We start from the raw sequence: 13,362 nt of genomic DNA, 5'->3' as shown, positions 1-13,362 counted from the left end.
GCCATAGGACATCTATTGTTGATGAAAAATCTGAGGGAGGGGCAGATGTGACACCTAATGTAATGTTCTATCCTTTTTTCAGCACAATCACAAGCCTTGTCCCCGGCATCTGTTGGACTACGGTTTTGGATTGGAATTTAATGCGTTGTGTGCTTCGGTTAGTGACCCACATATGTAGGGTATATGAGTAATCACGTTCACAGAGGGATGACTATGTCTTTAATCCTCCATTAAGGCTCTTTGGAGCAACTGGAGAAAGTGATATAGCACATGAGAGCTCTAATAAGAAATTAGGGACATGAGTTAGTTGTGTCCCATGAAGGAAGAAAGGAAAATCACAATGGACGTGAGAAGCCTGAGAGGTCTTACTACATCCATCTGAAATAACAGAGATGACACTGAATTTTTCTCCACATGATCATGCAAAGAATGTGACTGATAAAAACCCTCAATGTACACTCAGGGCTCATCACACTCATACAGGCTGAAATGAGAAAACCAATGAGTACAGCACCAAAAGTTGGCACCTACTGTCTACTCCTTTTTGTAGTCTTGTTAAAGAAGTTGTTTGGCATCTGGGAAATATGCTTATTCACGTTCTTGCCAAGAGTGACAGAGAGAAGCTAAAACAGATGGAAACAGCTTATACCTGGCTCTGTCCAAAGTCAACAAGATCCACCTGCCAGCACCTCTAACTCTTACAAATTAACATGTTATGTTCTTATTTGAACAAATACCAAAGTGTAAAAATGATGTGGTTTTATGTAGTGGACTATTTCTTGGATGTGTGCAGTGACTTTCTAAAGTCACAGATGGGCCAATTTTAATTAGCAGGCTTTAGAGGTGCTGGTAGACAGATTTTATTACCTTTGGTCAGGGTCAGACGAGCTGTTGCCCCATTTTCCAGTCATTGTGCTAAGTTAAGCTAACTGGCTGCTGTCTGTAGCTCCATATTTAACATACAGACATGCGAGCGCTATCCATCTTCTCATTTAAGTCTTGGGAAGACAGCTAATAAGCCAATTTCCCAATATGTCAAACTATTCCTTTTTTTAACGTGACAAAATAAGCAGTGTCTCTATAATCTAGAAGTTATTATGTGGTAATTTGAGAAACATGTTGATTGGGTTAAAGGCAATTAACACTAATTGCAGCACTGTTGTTACTCCTGAAATCACTTTCTAAATTTATTGTCTGATATTGCAGCATTTCAGTGATTTCAGAAACACAAAGCTGACAAGGTGCCCCAGGTGATTCATACACAGACAGAGTGAAAAAGGGCGACCTTGGTCACCTTTTCAGCATTTTTTTCTTAAGTGCAGTGAAACAACAAAGGGGGGATTTGATCTTGGGGCTTGTGACTGTTTGTGAGGAGTTGGGAGAGTTTTGTGCCTGTCATTCTGAAAGTTTCATGCCAATACCACTACCTTACAAGAAGTTAGCACAGGAGGCCAATTAATCTCCCGCCCACACCTCTGCTGTAGTCAACAGGGTATAAAATACATCTAAGGTTTCAAGGACTCGAGATGGGATGACAGAGATGACTTGAGGGGCCCACTCTCGAGCTTTTTCCCAGACTAGTAACAAAGGGAAAAGAAGAGAAACGGATCCTGGAGACTGTCCAAGAGCCACAGACCCTCCTCCTTCACAATGGCATTCTCCTAAATCGTCTTTCTTTTCAGATCAGAGAAAACAGTCTTGTTTATGGGGCTCTGATGATAAAGGAAAAAAAAATTACTAATATAAACAATCAGCCAGACATACAGTGGTGAATGGTAATATACACTGAAGAATATACACATGAAAATGAAACGGGAAATCTAAGCATTCAGTTATATTAAAAGCAACATAACCCTTAACTATGTCAGTTTCTCACTTGCTTATGTTCGTTTGCTGGGCCTGAAGTAGTGGTTTTAAAGATCACGACCTTCCGTTGGCGAATCGTGAATGTGTAGTATTTCTAGGTACCCTATATCACCTCTTCAGAATAATGCCCCGTTTGTGTTTATCATCATTTGAATTCAGTGCTGAGGGCTTCATTCGGCCTTGCCCTGAGATAAGCTAGAAATACAGAACCATCACTACGGATACTTTTAGTTAATGCTCTCCACCACAAAAGTAGGTCATGAGAGCTCTGGGAGCAAAACATTGAAAATAATTCACTGCACTGAGGGCTTTGGTTTGCAAGTCTTACACCGTTAACTAGTGTCCCAAAATGACTTTGCATCGCTTTCCCACACTCTTTTAAATCTGTTCATATCTACATATGGGAGTTAAGTCTTTTCGAATAGCCTTCAGTCTTAAAAAGCTCTTAATGTCATCACCTCTTCCTCTGCTCTGAGCTATCTGACTTTTTCTTCAAAGAGAGCGCCTTTCCTTGCGCTGTTACTCCTCCCTGCCCATCATCTGTCTCCACATGGACTGATCCAAGATGGCAAAAGCCCACCTCTCTTGATCTTGCTGACAGAAAATTTTCAGTAGAGGCATAAAAGAGAGAAAACAAAGAAGAGAATTTAACAAAGCAGGGAGATGACAGGTTGAAAGAAAAACAAAAACAGTGAGAAAAAGAAGGTATAGAAGTGCTATCAAGCTAGTTTCTAGTGCAGTAAGTGTGTAAGCTATGTAAGAAGAGAAAAAACTGAACTGGTCAAACTGAAAAGGTTTATACTCATCATCTTCCACCACAGCTTTCATTCTTACAGCAGCTATAATCAATATTGTTATAAAAATGTATAACAAACGACAACATGAACGCAGTTGCTTGTAACATTGAACCTACAGAGAATTATCACTGGAGTCTTTGTTTTTTTTTTTGTGGGTATTGTCGTCTGTAAATCTCAAGCTGCAGTGAGACCCGTAAACTTGCAGTGATAGGACAAACCCACTGCTGTTTATCCATTTAAATACCTCCAGTTTAGAGATTTATTATTGCTGAAAGTCAAGAGCAGCAGACAAGGCATCCTGCAGATCATCTAATTGACCTTCTCCTTCAGGATTTATGTCAGTCATGGTGAATACTGATGATAATCTCAGCACCAAATATTGAAGTTATGCGATATGAAGTTAATCCTAAAAGTTATTTATACATGTAAATATAAATATAATAACTACTGAACTATGCAAAGACAAATTCAGTTTGGGTCACAGTTCATTTCGCCTCTAAGGTTGAATATGAATTTATTGATGAAATTTGTTAATGGAAAACAAAACCCTGCAGTAACCCAGCAAGTTAACAAATTCACCATTACATCAGCCTATTGCAAACAGCGTAAACCACATATTTTAGCATATTCTCCAAAAGCAAGGTTAACTTCTCCAAAACAGAGGTCAACATGTTAACAAACAAAACTGAACTCCAATTAGCCCTACAATCTTACCCCGCAAAATAATAACATTCAACCTCGTCATGGAGAACTCATACTTAGCTGAAAATACATTTTACAAAGAAGGCTCAAAAAAAAATGGAGACAAAGCAGTTGATCGAAATGTTTTCAATCACACTAAACTAGAATCTGACCTTGATCTTATCACCTTGTTCTCCTTCATTTCGAAATGCTCCAGGAGATTTAATATTTGATATGAAGTAATCTAATGAAATCAAAGGGAAGCAGAAAAAAACAAGAGAAATGCTCTTGTCACATCTGGTTGATCTTTAACCTTTCAACAAAACGATAATCTATCAGCGACCATAAAAATATTTAAACAAAAATTTTAAGAATATGCTAATATAATTCTTACTAAAATTTGTTTTTATTCCTCAAGAAAAAAACATGACAGCTCATATTTTGTCTTTTTCATGAATTGCTCTCACTGTAAGAACTCCCACACTATCTTACAAGGAGGCAGAATTGCTGAAAGCAGTGTAAATAGCCCAGTTCTTGCTTTCTAATTGCCCTAAGCAAAAGAAACTTTTAATAAGCTCTAAAGAAATACTGTATTTTAAATGACAAAAGGAAAATGTGAGAAAAAGTGTATCAGAACCAACTACGGTTAACAGGAAAGATTAAAGAGAAAGCCGCTTTCAGCCTTGAGGGTCATGACAAAGGAAAGAGGAGAGGGATTACAGTAAAAATAGAAAGGAATGGGGGTTGAGAGAAAGACTCAAAGGGAGATTATAGTAAAGTGAAAGTGTGCCAGAGAAGCTGTGTGAGGAGGGAAAATGACTCGCCCTGCCTTTCAGTGGTTTGGGTTGTGCGTCTTTGAGTGTTGTGCAGCAGGGATGTTCTGGTGACTCTGAGCATATGGAAAAGCTTCTGACGACAACGCTAACTGTAGATCCAATCTTGCCACATGTCTGTTTACTCTGGGGATTAAATTAAAGAACACAGCATCCAATTTCATACCTGGCTTCCCGCACCACTCTTCACAATGTGACATTTACTCTCTAGCAAGATGCCCTTTCTCTCTTCCTCTCGCTGACTCCCTCTGTCTCTAGCTACTTTTAGATAATGCACTGTGTAGCAAACAAGGCTGGTTGAGAGCAGGAAAATGATGCCTGAATTACAGAGAATGGAAATATTTTTGCTTATGGGATTAACCACATTGAGTCGAAGGAAGTCGTTCCCCTTCCCCCACACTTGGAGAGTGAACCATTTCTCTGCCGCGCTGCCAGAGACATATAGCATATTCTGTTCCAGCGTTTATGGTTTGCATATCGGTGAGATCTGCATTACGGTACACTGCTTAGTGGATAGCTGCACTGCACAGATAAAGATGGCAATTAGCTGCCAGAAGTTGAGGACTGCACTATCCATTATGAGGAACCTTTGGCCCTGACAGCAGAATTATTTGACAAGGGTGGCCTCAATGTGAGATATCTGCCATGGAAAAAAAAGACACTTTCTATTACAAATTGATTCATAACACAAATGCATGAAAACAGAAAATAGATATATACTGTGGAAGCTCACTCTGAGGCCACACGGCATCCAGAAGAAATCAAATCAAACTTTTTTTTTCTGGGATGCTGTGTTAGGCAGCTTTGGCACCTCACCAGGTAATATTTTCCACACCGTGACAGTGTGTGGCTGGTATTGTGTGTGTTGTTATGGCAAAATGTGGTCCTGGAGACACCTACTGTAGTAACAACCACTGAGGTGATTTTCAGATGTCTGTCTGTAGACAGATTTTGTCACCGTGATAGTGTCACAACCGTACAAGATTCAGTACTGAGTACTCATGTAATAGTGTAGTATTGACAACTGGACTGAGCTAACCATTGAGCTGAGTAGTGCACAAATGTACAAAACTATAATCACATAGACGCCAGATCAGCCCACCACTCCCTCCTCGTCTCATTTCCACAAATATCCCTATCATCACTCCACATCACAGAGTTAATGAAAGAATGTAAAAACAATTACTGTTGAAGAAAATAATTAATGGGTAATACAGTCTGACCATGTACAATGCATCCATCTAGTGTTTGGGTGGTGATATCAACAGCTAAAATCTGACACTGAGCTACAAATCAAATCTACACAGTAGGCAGCAATGGCACAGTTATAAACCCTTGGGCATAGGTAAATCCAGCTGTGACGGACCAAACCACGGCTAAAAAGCAAGCTATTTGTGCTGGATAAGTATGTAATATACAGTGACTGTATGTTAATATGCTAGCCATAACAATTTCCTGAGTTGATGTGAAGGCTTACTGCAGCCAGTCTGTTTTGGAGTCTACTTTCTGCCCTCCAGCAGACAGAGAATGCTTAATGCAGCTTTAACACAAACAAATCGCTGCGACTGACTCTATCACCATCTCTATAATCCCTCAAGTTTTAATATTGACAACGGTACAGTCCATTAGCCTCCAATGTCCTTGGCTGTTATTCCCTCCTAATGATGCCTTACATCACAAGTAGTGTAAGTAGAAAATGGCTTGATAACTCATCTTGAGACATTACCTGAGGTGAAACGAACAGATCTCTCCTACTTACTACATATTAAAAGGCCATTCAACAAAGTAGGCTTTCTGCAACAAAATATCAACCCGGTTAAACTGGAAAAGTCAATTCAATAAACCAAATTTATTACATTAAATAACAGCAAGTGGGAAAATCAATGTGGCTTTATTGTATTTTGGGCTTCTGTTATTTAATTTATTCTCAGATTTTTTTTGTCGATGGGTGACTGACGTCAGCACTGGATGATTGAATGTCAATAAAAATGTACCAACGTAAAAATGAAGATGTTGATTCTTGTTAAGTGAATCTGACAACAGATGAAACAAAATGTGAGACAGATATATATATGAAGACAAACTACATTTCTATTATTCCTTTAACTCAAACTCAACAAACCTCACATTCTTTTATTGGCATGAATATGCCTTATTCTTTGTATATCTACCTGATTATTAGGTATGGTAGAACAAATGGATTCGCTTTCAAGTTATTTTATTAAGCTATAACCACAAAAGAAAAAAGACACACAAAAACCTTACATGGAACAATATCTTAGATGCTCTGACTTTCAAAAAGCTGCTCCAAACTTCAGGCAAAAATCTGGCTTTGTATGATTTTTTTTGGTTGTTTCATCAGAAAATAATCCTGGCTTGGTTGCTTTGAAATATTTCACCTATCACATGATTTAAGGATGGTGCTTCAAAGGGGCTCCTCTTAACTATGAACTCGGCAAGCTCGGGGGAATGGCAGCAGGAAAGAGAACACTAACTATTTCAAGAGAGTTTGCATCATTGCCTTAATAATCCAGAATCCCTACAGATGTGACGGAGGGAGACCTCAGGTATGGAAGACAGTACCAAGTCAGACAGTACCATCCAAGTCTTATTAAGAGCTGATCCGCCTTTTATTAAGGGCTTTATTGTGGGATTTCCCTCTGGCTCAGCAGTGGTAAGTGACTGATATGCTCCACTGCAGAGGACCTGAGGACCCCTCCGGATCCGGCTCCAATTAGAGGCTGTTGGAAACTGTGACATCCCTGGCAGGTTGTGAGGTTTCCCGTGCTGAGTGAAAGGTAAGAAAGATATGATATGGTGACAAAAGCTCACTGAAGTGCAAACAGGTGCTACCTGTCACATTTCATCTGACAGCTAAAAACAGATAAAGAGTTGAAGTATTTTTTTTAAATTTCATTTCGTAATGATTTGTTTGAGTAGGGCTGTAGAGACTAAAAAAACAAAACAAACTATTCATATCCAAATTCTGGTTTTTGCCTCCCTGAGAGTTCAATTATTATCAAGCTTGAGTGATGAAAGGACTAGTTTCTCAAAAGAAAACCTACAAGAAAAAAATATATCAAAATAAGTGTATGCAGTAAGCCAACAGAGCCAAATGGGGCAAAATAACCTTTTTTAGAGCCCAACACAAAGGGCAAAACACAGATAATTAATAATTTAGAGAATATATAAATTAAACTGGCTGCAAGTAGGACACCATATGCAGCTAACCACCTTAGTGTCCACCACACTGCTTCCCTATAGCTCTTCTCTGAAAGAAAACATCAACTTTATGTGCAACACAGCATAGTACACACATCTAAAATAAAGGATTAATATCACTTCTCCCATGTCCTTATTGCAAGCAGAACTGAGTGTCAGTGTTGGTTTAAATGCGGCTGGAAGAGCTGCCTGCACTGTTTGTTTTTCCTCACTTGGCTAGATTAATCTCCTTGTGATATATGAAATATATGGTTATATGTTTAATGACACCCATATCTTTTTCCAAAGAAAAAAGAAACCCAACTTCCTTCCATTCATACTAATGGAAGAAGCTTCTTTAATGTCAGTTTGATCCTCAGCCTCATGCTAGATTTTCTCAAATATTCACAAACTGCAGCTCCACTAAACGTGCTCTTGGCATCTTCCATGTTTCCAGTGAAAGTCTTGTGAGCCTGTCAGGGTTTTTTGAAAAAAGCTGTGGCAGTCCATTCAAACTAAGAAATGGTTGTTGCCATTGAGCTGAGATGTCTACTTATAACAAAGGAATTCCAATTTGTCAATACAAAATTCTTACCATCAAATCCGTAGTTTTGAGGCTGGTCTATGGTAGAGAGAAATCACTCACCTAAAAACTGCATGAAATGAGCAGCTTGTTCTTCCACTTCACACTGTGAAAATATTTTTCTGCAAACTTCCTGTTCAGTTTTATTCTCTCGTAGTGCAGTTTGAGCACGAAACGTTACAGATATGAGGTCAAGAGGTCTAAGAAAAAAATGTTTGATAACCTTTTTGGCCTTCTGAACCTTAAGCAAAATGCTAACACTCACCAAACATGTTGCCAATATGCCCGTTTCTCGTCAAAGGCCGGAGCTCATTCTTGCCCCAAGCGTAGCGCTTGTAGTTGTCCCAGGCAAACTTCATCATCTGCAACAAAAACAGAGGACAGACATACTGGTCAGTGGACTGATAGGAAGGCAACACACCTCCAAACCCAGACATAATTAAATCGGCATAGCTCACGGCAGAGGGAATGATAGCTTATTGATCAGGACAGGATTAAGGACAAGCATGCAATTATCACACATAAACAATAAGATTGACACTTTCCCTGCAGCTACACCTCTCGCTAAATTAAAGACTGAAGGATGTCAGTAGATGAAAAGCAAGTTTAATAGATAAGAACACAACTTAGAGAAGGAGGTGTTTGTGAAATTGATGCTCTGCACTCCTCCCCAACTGCTGTTGAAAAACAGAGATCTGGATATGATTTGTAAAGAAGAAGGAACCTGTCTTTGATTCAGTTAAAAGAAAATAAATAAAAATAAACACGACAAGAGAAAGAGCAAGATAAGCAAATGAGGGAGGAAGAAAAGCTGAAAAGCCGAGTGAAACTTGAGTGATGCATCTTCGCCTGCAGCGACACAGTTACAATTAACTTAGCAGCATGTAAGGGGAAGTTGATTTATATTAATCTAATAAATTCATGAATATCCAGAATACATGGTTTCAGGCAATAATCTAGTTCATTTTCACTTTTTGTTGGTTGTAAACATCATCAAGTGGATACAGCTTTCCTACAGAACTGTAACCTTCAAGAGTCAACTTTAGGTCACTCAGTCAGGAAGCAGCGTAACCTAAGCTGCTAAACATCAGAAAATTACATTATGTGCTGATTTACATATAAATTTTATTTAATATAATGATCCTATAATGCTTTCCTACCTAGCGCTCTCAGTGGAGGAAACCTCTTTCCCCTGAAACCTGTACAAAAACTAAAACAAGCCAACAGCCATGTGTTTGCTGCTCAGAGAGGCTGGACCTTGTGTTGTATTGTATTGTGTAAGATGACATACAAACGATGCTCTCCTTCATTCTTTACCTTGACATTTGCATTTTTCATGTTTGACAACAGAGTGCATGCAGTGGTTACATCAGCCATATTTCCTTATGATGTAGCTGCTTTAAATACTTTGGAAGCTGAGTATCCTAATTTCTTTTCAAAGAAATGAGAAATTCATATCAGCAAAGAGATATCATGACGCGTGTGAACAATGCACTGAAATAAACTAAAAAGAAAGCTAATCCAGCTGCAAGTATACGTGTATACTTGAATCAAGTACTCTGGACAAATTCAATTGTCCAGAGAGACCAGAATTTGATTTGTCCCCTCTCTGGATTTCACAGTAACACAATGTCATCTCTATTATCAATACTACAAGAGACTCCTCGCTCTCCAGAGGTGGGCTTAGATAAGCCTGTGAGAAACAGACAACATGAATCCGATTACCTCTGACAAGGCCTCCAGCTTAAAATCCTCTCACCCTAAAAAGCTCATTACAGACACCTCAGAGAAGACACAGCTCCAGCCATTTCTCACACTAAAAACAACCTCAGTTTTCATAAAAGACTCTTCGTTCAAATAAATGTTCAATGTACTTCAAGTTCATGAAAACACAGATTATGGGTCATGGAGCTGAGATATGATTACAGGTGAATTATGTGCCATTAAATTATTTTGAGGCTAATGTGCCAGTTTAATTTGTGATTTGACATTTATGCTGCACGACACATGACAGCAATATGTTCTAAAACATTGGGAGAGCAGAAGAAAAAACACAATCTGTATTCTTTCTTTTGTTGCTTTTATATATCTCAAGTATGGCATCAAACCTAAGGATGCAGCATTTCAAACTTTTTTTTTTTTTGAAAGAAACACTAACCATGTTTATAGGTGTAATCTCACAGAATGTGAAAAACAAGCACAAAATATGATTTAAGGGAACAGAACCAATGAATCTTGTGGTGGAAATATGTTCACAAACGTAATAATTTTTCTTCAGAAAGTGTTGAAAGAACAGAAATAGCCACTGCCAGTCTGACTGTGTCCTGACAGAACGTTCTGCCTCGCAGAATGAAAACCAGCAAATGTCTCAAGTTTTATTTGAAACACGCTCCATCTTTTATAATACCAGCCTGTCTTGCTCCTCCGGCAGCTTTAACAAAAGTAACAGGAAAAAATGTTTGCACAAAACATGGGATTTGGTAAATGTTAGAACTCCATGTCCCTCTCCGTTTCTTTTGAAGGATGTTAAAAACTGAATGTCATACCACCTCTGCAAAAAAAAATGATCAAATGGCATGATGGAACCTGCAAGGGAGGCAGCATTTTACAACCATCATCAAATAAATTTGGGGGAAAATAGTCAACAGGCAGATGGTGTGTTCAAACTGCACAACTGTAGGCATAGAAAATGTAAAATTTCAAGCTTAATCAGATATGACCTTATGCTAAAATACGCTGAGAGATTTATTTACTGCAGATGGTTCTGAAACTAATGATTAATTTCAAAAGTAATTAATCTATCAATATATATATTTTTTGGTTAATCTATAAAACCCCACAAAAGAAAAAAATATATTTATATATGACGTCTTCTAATTGCTTGTTTTCAAGAATCCAAGGGTAGTCAGTTTATAATGATTAAAAATAGCAAATCAGGGCATTTGAAAAGCTGAAACCAGTACATTTTTCACATTTAGCCTAATAAATCATCAATCAAACCTGTTTTCAGTTAACTTTCTTCTTCTTTGAACCAACAAATTGGTAATTTGATTTACTACTGACTGCACTAACTACAAGTGCAGAAACATTTAACCATACAGGTGTACTATACCTAAAAAAAAACCCTGGCACCTCAGTGTATATTAACTGTTCAACAAATTACAATGCTAGTATAGTACTGAAACAGTTATCTGATCGATCAATTAGTTGATCAAAGAGACAACAAATTCACTGACAAAAACATGCTCATTAATTAATGGCCTTTATACGAGGGAAAATGCTAAATAATCATTGGGTGTAGCTTCTTGAATGTGAGGATTTGCTAAATTTCCCTGTTTTATATTATGGTAACCTGAAACCCTTTAGGTTAGAATAGAATAGAATAGAATAGAATATACTTTATTGATCCCTTTGGGAGGTCCCTTGGGGAATTTTTTTTCCCCCAAGGTTTTAACATGCTGATCAGACAAAAACAAACATTTTGAGGATGTCACCTTGGGCTGTGACAAAATTTTGATGGGCATTTCTTACTATTTTGTTACATTTTTATAAACAAATAATTGGGATGATTAATTCTATTTCATAACACGTTGTCAAACACAATATCACGACAAAGAGATTTCCATGCTCTACAAGTCTACTACTAGTAAAAGCTTTGTTTTTGTGTCAAACTGCAGACACGATCAAACTCACACTCCACAGAGTGAGAGGAACGCTTGGCTCAGTTTCCTACCATGACACACTGAAGATGTTTCATTCCACTGGAGGGAAACGGATATCTGGCATTGTGTTTTCAGATCCCTGCTGTTGTGTGCTGTGCAGGGTCAAAGTGTGGGAGGACCGGGGTCATACAGCCGTAGGCTTGCTGGTGTAACAACCCATCACCACAACACACACAGAGCCAATCAATAGTTGCAGCCGTAGCCGAGCATGCCACCCCCAAAGCTGCTTCTTGAAGAGAGCAAACGGATGAATGATTCGTTACCAGGGGCACAGAAAGCAGACATGGACATGATCTGACATGACACTGACCGTTTTTTAGTTAAACTAATTGGCTGGTTGTTGGACAGAGGAGATCAATGACTGAACACAGAGCCAGTGATTAAAAGGAATCAGGGACTGAACAGAGATACAACGTGCCAATACCAAGACTACAGATCAGAGGTCATGCACTGCTGGTCATACAGCATCAATCAGATCATGAATGTGACACAAGCTGTTGCATATGTGTCCCCTCCCAGAACTACAAATGAAATCTGTCCATGTCTACTCTCTAAAACGAGTAAAAAGACCTATGCTTTGCTATACTCATCTGGAAATCTACCATGTTTTCCTGTGCAGTCATAAAAGGAAATGACACCACAAGAGGGTACAATTATCACAGTGCTGGTCCTCTCTATCCTGGCAAGCATGGACCCTGCGGTGGTCAACAGGGTTTCCTCTGCAGGAAACATGACCTTGATCATCTGTTGTGTCAACACTGAATAACTGAATCCTTAAAAATCTCATGTGTCACAATGTACAAAGCAACTAACTAACTATATATATATATCACCTACAAGTGTTTCAGACAATGGTACAATCTTTACAATCATGGGAAGGTTGCAAGAAGGACTTGCATGAAAGAATGTATGGTTATATAATTTGAACCCATTATGTTTGTCTGAATGTGTGGATCTGCCTTTTACACATTCTAAGGACAAGGTGTTTCTCTTTGTTGGATAAGTGTGTTTTCAACACTCAAGGTTATAATCACCCATTCTCTGTGTTTCTCAGTGTTGGATGCACATCTGCTATCTCCTATTAGCACAAACTGAAACTCTCCAAAGGTGCATAATCACAGATTGCCAATGACTGGGAGGAGGCTGATATGTAAATTTGTGAGTCATGTCTATAATGTTATGAAAGAACAAGGGGAAAAAGGGATTTCAAAAGGACTGTTGTTGGCAAGAGGTTGAGGATCTAAAGCTGGAGGGCAGTTGGTCACTTTTCGGGTGAGTTCAAACCACTTTGGTAAATTTGGATTTACAGTAACAGGCAGCACGGTCACTAGAGGGTCTTTTAAAGCTCATTTTATCCATTGCTGTAAAGATGAGATTTATCCAACAAGGCCCATGTTCAACAATTTCAAAGGATGACGCAGAGGCAAAGAACCATCTGGCACACAGCAGAGACAATCTGAACTAAGGTTTCTCTGAGGCAGCAATGTGAAAAAACAAAAAACTAAACAGATAACAAGCAACTCAACCAAAAGCACTGTTACAGACGAAGAGATGGTGTAATGAGATGTTGCTGCAGGGAAAGGTCTGAATCTCGAGTTTAGATAGAGTGATAAGTCTTCTGAATGGTAGGGCTGTGCTAATATCTTAATAATCTGACCAACGGCAATCCACAGTAACCA

General features: G+C 38.6%; 1 protein-coding gene across 2 annotated transcripts in view; it reads right to left on the bottom strand.

Moving 5' to 3' along the window:
• The window catches only part of LOC121185886 (mannosyl-oligosaccharide 1,2-alpha-mannosidase IA), a 166,300-nt gene that overhangs the window by 84,922 nt on the left and 68,016 nt on the right, over positions 1-13,362 (bottom strand). For both annotated transcript variants that reach the window (XM_041044380.1, XM_041044382.1), the window contains exon 2: positions 8,227-8,323. In XM_041044380.1, the coding sequence (XP_040900314.1) occupies positions 8,227-8,323 (97 nt within the window). The remainder of the gene's footprint in view (positions 1-8,226; positions 8,324-13,362) is intronic.

This window comes from Toxotes jaculatrix, chromosome 8, assembly GCF_017976425.1.
Source record: "Toxotes jaculatrix isolate fToxJac2 chromosome 8, fToxJac2.pri, whole genome shotgun sequence".
Lineage (NCBI taxonomy): Eukaryota > Metazoa > Chordata > Actinopteri > Toxotidae > Toxotes > Toxotes jaculatrix.
Note: the sequence above shows the minus strand (reverse complement) of the source record. Positions and strands in the feature narration are given on the sequence as shown.